The 6932-nt window shown below is 60.0% G+C and overlaps 2 protein-coding genes across 3 annotated transcripts in view; one reads left to right on the forward strand and one right to left on the reverse strand.

Annotated features, from left to right (window-relative positions):
* PKN1 (protein kinase N1) overlaps nucleotides 1-1530 on the forward strand; it is a 26408-nt gene extending 24878 nt beyond the window's left edge. For both annotated transcript variants that reach the window (XM_037506011.2, XM_037506010.2), the window contains exons 18-22: nucleotides 12-88; nucleotides 283-425; nucleotides 691-798; nucleotides 882-962; nucleotides 1262-1530. In XM_037506011.2, the coding sequence (XP_037361908.1) occupies nucleotides 12-88; nucleotides 283-425; nucleotides 691-798; nucleotides 882-962; nucleotides 1262-1465 (613 nt within the window). In that variant the 3' untranslated portion in view covers nucleotides 1466-1530. The remainder of the gene's footprint in view (nucleotides 1-11; nucleotides 89-282; nucleotides 426-690; nucleotides 799-881; nucleotides 963-1261) is intronic.
* On the reverse strand, nucleotides 1186-4831 carry PTGER1 (prostaglandin E receptor 1). The gene is made up of 3 exons (XM_037506013.1): nucleotides 4733-4831; nucleotides 2917-3887; nucleotides 1186-2380 (listed from the first exon to the last, which is right to left on the reverse strand). Exons 2-3 carry the CDS (start codon nucleotides 3865-3867, stop codon nucleotides 2129-2131), a joined length of 1203 nt encoding a protein of 400 aa, XP_037361910.1. The 5' UTR covers nucleotides 3868-3887; nucleotides 4733-4831; the 3' UTR covers nucleotides 1186-2128.
* Nucleotides 4832-6932: the final 2101 nt, after the last annotated feature.

The raw sequence follows: 6932 nt of genomic DNA on the forward strand, positions 1-6932 counted from the left end.
ACCTCTCTCAGGGACCTGAAGTTGGACAATTTGCTCCTGGACACCGAGGGTTACGTGAAGATTGCTGACTTTGGCCTCTGCAAGGAGGGTGAGGGGCTGGGCCTGGGCTTGGGGGAGGGGCTGGGATCTGAGGAGCTGCGTCTGAGAATTAGGGGTGGGGGAGGGACTGGAGTTATCCCCATCCTGGGACAGGACTGCTTATTAGGACCACCCTATGCCAGACTGGACTAGAGCTGGGACCCCTCCCTGCCCTCCGTATCCTTACTGCCCTGCTTTCCCCAGGAATGGGCTATGGGGATCGGACCAGCACGTTCTGCGGGACCCCAGAGTTCCTGGCACCAGAGGTGCTGACAGACACGTCCTACACAAGGGCAGTGGACTGGTGGGGGCTGGGCGTGCTGCTCTATGAGATGCTGGTTGGCGAGGTGAGACACTGGGCCTCCCCACCCTGCCCATCCCTTGGATGGCATTGGGACCTGTATTTACCCTGCAGTGGGGTCAGATGTGCCTCATGGGCAGATGACTTCATCTCCCTGGCCTCAGTTTCCACATCTGTAAAGTGGTGTACTTACCTTTCCAGGTGAGCCAGCACCCATGGGAGTGGGCTGCTGGAGTAGAGGGCTCTGGAAGGGCTGGGTGTGGAGTGGCCAGAGGAAGGGCTTAACTCACCCCTGCTCTCCCTGTCCACAGTCCCCATTCCCAGGGGACGATGAAGAGGAGGTATTTGACAGCATTGTCAACGACGAGGTTCGTTACCCTCGTTTCCTGTCAGCTGAAGCCATTGGCATCATGCGCAGGGTGAGGACCCCATAAGGTATGGTGGGCCCAGGGAGGGCCCCTGGGCTGGATGGAGCAGACTAACATGATGGGACCTCCCCCAGCTGCTGCGCAGGAATCCAGAACGCAGGTTGGGTTCCAGCGAGAGGGATGCAGAGGATGTGAAAAAACAGCCTTTCTTCAGGGTAAGCACCACCCCCCTGCCTGACATGCCCCCAAGGACCCCATATTCCCCACCAACATTGTCACCTCCCCATGGTACCCATCCCCATTCCTTCCCCTCCCTTCTACCACTTCAAGGTAGGGAGCACTGCCCCAGGTATGAGTCCAGGTCTCCTCATACAACCAGTCCTTCCTGATCCCACAACCTGCTCCCAGATTCCCCCCCCCCCACCCCCCATGTTGTGACTCATTAAACTCAGGAGATCAGGGGGCAGTGGGATAAGGTTCTGGTCAGTCTGTTGAGCACACTCTGCCTTCACAGACCCTGGGCTGGGATGCCTTGCTGGCCCGGCGCCTGCCGCCGCCCTTCGTGCCCACACTGTCAGGCCGCACAGATGTCAGCAACTTCGATGAGGAGTTCACAGGGGAGGCCCCCACGCTGACCCCTCCGCGAGATGCGCGGCCCCTCACCGCCACCGAGCAAGCGGCCTTCCAGGACTTCGACTTCGTGGCAGGGGGTTGCTAGTCTCTCCCCTTCACCTGCCCCTACCCAGCTCTTAGTAGTTTTTAAAAAGGCCTTTGGGATTTACCCCATTCCTGCATCCTCTGGCTCTCTTTCTGTGCAATAATGGGGAGGGTGCTGTGCTTGGAATTGGAGTCAGTGGGTGGTCTAGGGTATAGGGAATGGCCGGGAGATCCCCTGGGTTGTGGTTGGGGGTTATTTGAAGAGGATAAGGAGTGGATGGAGATTCCCGGCTGTTATTAAGTGGAGCGTGGGCAGGCCGTGATGGGCGGTGTTGAGGGACGTCTGGACTTCAAGGCCTGTGATGGGGTGTGGTTTGGGGAAGCTCAGGACCATAATGAGCGCATGGTTGCAGACTGTCCTGGCGGCATCGACAACTCTGCTTCCATCTGAGCCCCCCACCCTCGCCAACCTGGTGCTTGCAGCCTCTAGTGTGCCCTGCACACACACACCTCCTCGTGGCAAGTCCCGAAACTGCACTCTCCGGTGAGGCTAACTCCGCGCCTCTGCCGCCTCCGCGTGGCCTCTTGAGTGCTGCAGTTCCGCCGGGACGTAACTCCGCTGGGCTCCTTGGCAAAATGGTTTTAGTCCGTTCCCCCGCCCCCGAAGGTTCCGCGCTGCGCCGGAACGCTGAGCCATCGAACCTCCAGGCGCGCCTAAAAGCCGCTACGGCCACTGCCGCGAGCTGCGCAGTGAACTGGCATCCCAGGTGCTCCTGCTTAGGCGCAGTCCTGCGGGGCTGCCTGCAGCGGCCCTCGGGTGCAGGAGGCGAAGCAGTTGGCGCAGCACGGCCTGGCGCAGCAGGATGTACACCCAGGGATCCAGGATCTGGTTCCAAGAGGCTAGGCGCACAGCCAGAAACAGTGGCCGCTGCAGGGAGCTGGACCCCCAGCCCCCGATGGCGAGAATCACCAACACCTGCGGGAGAAGCCAATGTCAGTGGTGTGGCAGGTGTCAACGAAGGGGATTGGCCGATTGGTGGGGCAGGGATGGAGGGGAGCCGGGCTGGCAGGGAAGGGGAGCAGGGAAGCAGACAGGGTGAGAATGCCAAAGAAGGGGTGGGGGGAGGCCAGAGGGCATGCAGGGCAGAGGCCTGTGCTGCGTGAGGGCTCGGGAAAGAGAGAACGCTCAGGTATCCCGAAGCAGAGGAGGCTGAAGGGGAGCAAACAAAGGGGGCAGGGGGCAGGAAGGAAGCTTTGGGGCCCAGAGGTGTGGGGCGGGGGTAGGAGACTTTGAACACAACTGCCCCAGGAGGTGGTAAGATATGGGAGCAGGGAGGAGGCGGGGTTATGTCGAGAGAGGGCAAAGGGCAGTTCTCCTAACAGGTGGGAATTGAGGGGACTGGACTGTGGCTGGAAAGGGAGAGAGGATCCAGTATCCTATGATGGAAAAGGGGTGGAGTGCCAGGGAAGGAGGGGAAGGAGCTTGGCAGGAGGGGCCTGTATGCCCCTCACCAGCAGCGGACTCCAGCAGATGCACGACACCACCATGATGCCCACGAGCTGGCCCACCATCTCCACGTCGTGAGTGCGGGCTCTGCGCGATGAACCACGACTCGGTGAGCCGCCTGCGGCAGCAGAGGCCAAAACCACGGACGAGGCTGAGGAAGATGAGGCCGAGCGGGGTCCACGGGCTCCCCAGGGACGGCGGCTGTCGGTGCGGGAAGGCAGGGGGTGCCTTATAGAGCGGCGGCGCCAGCGGGCTCGCAGCAGCGCCAGGCCGCTAAGGGTGTTGCACACGAGTGCGGAGAGCAGGGCGGTCAGACCGAGGCCGGCAAAGAGGCTGGCGAGCAGCGCCTGGCGCCAGCCGCCCGCGGGACCCAGGCCGATGAAGCACCACGTGCCGGGGTACTGCAGCTCATAGTGGCCGACGCTGGCCAGAGGGAGCAGCGCCACCGCCAAGGCCAGCGCGGCCAGCGCAGCCAGAGCCAGGCGCGCGCGGGCCGCCGAGACTCGCGCTGCGTGCAGCAGCGGCCGCGTGACGCCCACGCAGCGCTCCACCGCCATGCCGCAGCCCAGCAGCAGCGGGCACAGGCCGAAGAAGACCATGCAGCCGCCCAGGAAGTGGCAGGCACCGCCGGTGGGGGACCGCCCCGCCGTGTACAAGCGCAGCACCAGCGCGCCGGGGATCACATGGCCCGCCAGGTCGGTAGCCAGGAGGCTGGCGACGAACAACAGGAAGGTGGCGGCAGAGCGACGGCGTCGCAGGCGACCTGCGGCCTGAAACAGCAGCGCCAGAGCCAGCACGTTGGACACAGCACCCAGCGTCATGGAGAAGATGGGCAGCGCTGGCGACCTGCTCACAAGGCCTGATGGCGGCCCGGCCGAGGCGTTGGGAGCCCCAAGTGCTGCACATGTGGTGGCCTCGCTCAGCAGGCTCAAGTTGAAGGCCCCGCAAGGGCTCATGTCGGGTGCCAGGGGTGGGGCTGGGGAGAGGATAGGAGGGCAAGGTGAAGTTGGCACCACCAATCTGCAGCCCCCATATCAGATCATGAGGCCCCATCAGACCCCAGGGCTTTCTTCTATGGTCCCACTGATCAAAGCACTCCAGTTATCCTGGCGGTCCCATTCCTGACTCCCTCATTCTCTCTTGCCTCTCCCCAAGTCTTTTGCTCTCCACTGTACTCCCCCTGTCTCTCGCCATCATAGCTCCCCTGGCTCCAGTCCCCCCCTCTGGGCCTCAGACCCACCACTGACACCCACTTCCCATTTTTATACCACAGCATATGCCTGGTCCTCTCTAGCCCCTATGACTGATCTCTGATCATCACCGTGTCACCTTTACTCCATCACATCCTGCCTCCCACAGTCCCAGGTCTCTGTCCTCACAGGCACATCTCTTTCCAAAATGTTCTCTCCTTCCCCATAGCCACATCTCTGTCCACAGTGGCATACCTGTCTTCACATTCCCAATTCTGTTCCCTATCCCTGTTCCCCACGACCTCTACAGCTCATTGCTGTCTTTCACCCAGGCCCTACCCCCCAACCACTACTGTGCCTCACCATGAACACCCTCACAGCGCCACTCCTTCTGCCTCCACAGCTCTGGCTCAGAAACCTCAAGGTTGACTCAGGACCACCCATTTTTTGATACCCTGGTGGTGCTGGCTGAGAGGGCAGAGCCACCCACTGGGTCAGACTGGGAGGATGAACAGTGAGACAGAAATGGTTGAGAGTCAAGGAACACGGGACGGTCTGAGGTAGCCATGGCTCTATCCTTCCATGCCCTCCTTCCTCCCCCACCAGACACCCTCACCCCCAGCCTTCTTACCCAGCTTTGCCTGGGACACTGGGTCCCCATCGTCTGCTGCTTGGCTCCTGCTACCAGCTGCGCCGGCCCGCTGCTACACCCTAGCTCTCCAAAAGCCACTCCTTCCTCTCATCCTCCCTCCCTCCAGGGGCGGCTCCAGCTCCAGCCTCTGAACTCATCCGTTCAGCTGTAAGCTCTGGCCACCAGGGGCTGCTCCACTCAGTGCTCAACCACTGAGGGGGCTGGGGAGCAGAGACACCCCACCTCCACCCCGTGCTCCTGGCAAGAGGCAGGGGCCATTCAGTCCCCAGCTCCTCCCACAAAGAGGGAGGCTCCAAGATCCCCTTCCCCCATGATCCCCTTCCCCCAGTTGGGCAAGAGCAGCCCCTCCCCACCTCCCCTCAGGCTTGGACCTATCGCCTGCCTCATTAATAAAGCGGATAAAATCTAAACACTGGAAAATATGAGTGTCACCCAGGGCTGGCTGGGGTGGCTGCATGGTTGATGCTGCTCCCACGGAGGCTGTGAAGTTGAGGGGTTGCCCTACTGAGGGGCAAAAATACCCCCACATGCCCTGTCAGAGCCTTTGTGGATCTGGTGGATAATGATGGGCAGTAGTTTGGATGGACCAGCTTGGGTCAGGCCCAGCATGGCTCGGAGACTTGCCCACTATTTACACAGGGGCTTAAAGCCCAGGCCAGAGGCAGAGAGTCATATCTGAGGAGGGGCGGGGCAAGGAGGCCTGGCAATCAGGGAACTCTCCTAGATTCTGTGTGAGATGTAATGAGCAGTATCTGAGAGTCATCCCTTAAACCTGGGCGAACAACTGCAGTGTCACCTCTGGCCTTTAGAAGTAGAGTGACACCCCTGAGGGGCACGCACACACAGGCTCACACTAAAGATACCAACTCTTATCTTGTTAAGATACCCTTAACACTCTGAGACTAGCCATTATCACAGCCAGTGTCCAGGGCAGTGGAAACCACACTCCTTAGAGGGCTTGGAATCAGACATCATCACATCACTCAACTCACAAAACAGTCTCACCCCAGCACCCCAGATGTACCAGTTATCATCTCTAACACCGGCCATTTCTCTCAACACCCAGAAATGCACCCCACCACCACCTACTAGTGCTGGGAAATAGTTTCACTCCATATTACCTGGAGTCACCCCTGACATTCTAGGACAGGCTCCTCGGGTACACACCAAACCCCCAAGATACAGAGTGGCACCCCTGGACATACCAAGATCTAGCAGTCACCCCCATGCCAGAAATGGGAGCACCCAGAGACACAAATGATTACAACCCTGGACATACCAAATGTGATCACACGGCCACACTCCACACTTATCAGCACCCCCGAAACACAGTCGTTAAGCCCCTATTCCTTAATCACAAACCAACACTCAGATCACTGCTCTACTCTCAACAGTGAGACACACAGCTGAGTTACAAGCATAGACACACGAAGCACCCACGGATGCCAGGGATGCCAGGGTAACTTTGACAGAGGCTGCTCTGGCCCCTCACCTTGGGGCCCATCTTCTGCCTGGTGTAAACCAGGAGCCGGCTTGACTGACTTCCCTGCATCCAAACATTCCTGCAGGGACCTCTGGACTGGCTCCCCTCGCTTCAATCCCAACCCCTCCCTCCAGGTCTGGCCAGGGTCCCACACTCTCTTCCTTGATCCCCCTCAATCCTTGAGGATGAAGCGAGCTGTCAAAACAAGCATGCTGGGTTTATGTCCAAGGCAAAGCCTGGTGTGCTATGGACACCAGCAGACCCCTCAGGTCCACAATCAGCTGGGGTAGGGGTCTCACCAAGACTGCCCCCTCCCACAGTCTTGTGGGGTGGGGGTCCTCCCCAGAGCACTTGCCTAGGCAGGCGTAAGGTTCTAACTGGGGCCTTTCCACCTTCTTTCCAAGCCAGGTCCTCACACTCCTGGCTCTGTGCTGGATTGTGGTGGGACATAGCCAACAGCCTGCTGCCCACCTTTCACATCAGGCTTGGGCGGGGGAGGCCTTGTTTAGGAGGAAGCAAGATTTGAACCCTTAGTAGGCCAAGAAGCCCCAGCCTTGCCTGGAAGTCTGATGGCAAGCAGCCAGGATCCTCATCAGGCAGAACGGGTGGGAGGGGATGGGCGGGGATGGGCGGCGCTCAGCCAGCTCCTAATTCAATTGGGAGCCCAGAGGAGGATGGATTTCAGCTGCTGCATTC

This window comes from Talpa occidentalis, unplaced genomic scaffold (genome assembly GCF_014898055.3).
Source record: "Talpa occidentalis isolate TD23 unplaced genomic scaffold, MPIMG_talOcc4v2.1 talOcc4.12, whole genome shotgun sequence".
Taxonomy (NCBI): domain Eukaryota; kingdom Metazoa; phylum Chordata; class Mammalia; order Eulipotyphla; family Talpidae; genus Talpa; species Talpa occidentalis.

What these genes read in the sequence shown, in the direction of transcription:
- PTGER1 (XM_037506013.1), bottom strand. Translation starts at nt 3,867, where the DNA reads ATGAGCCCTTGCGGGGCCTTCAACTTGAGCCTGCTGAGCGAGGCCACC. An exon ending in TCTGCTGGAGTCCGCTGCTG is followed by an intron (nt 2,381 to 2,916) that starts GTGAGGGGCATA and finishes CTTCTCCCGCAG; the next exon opens with GTGTTGGTGATTCTCGCCAT.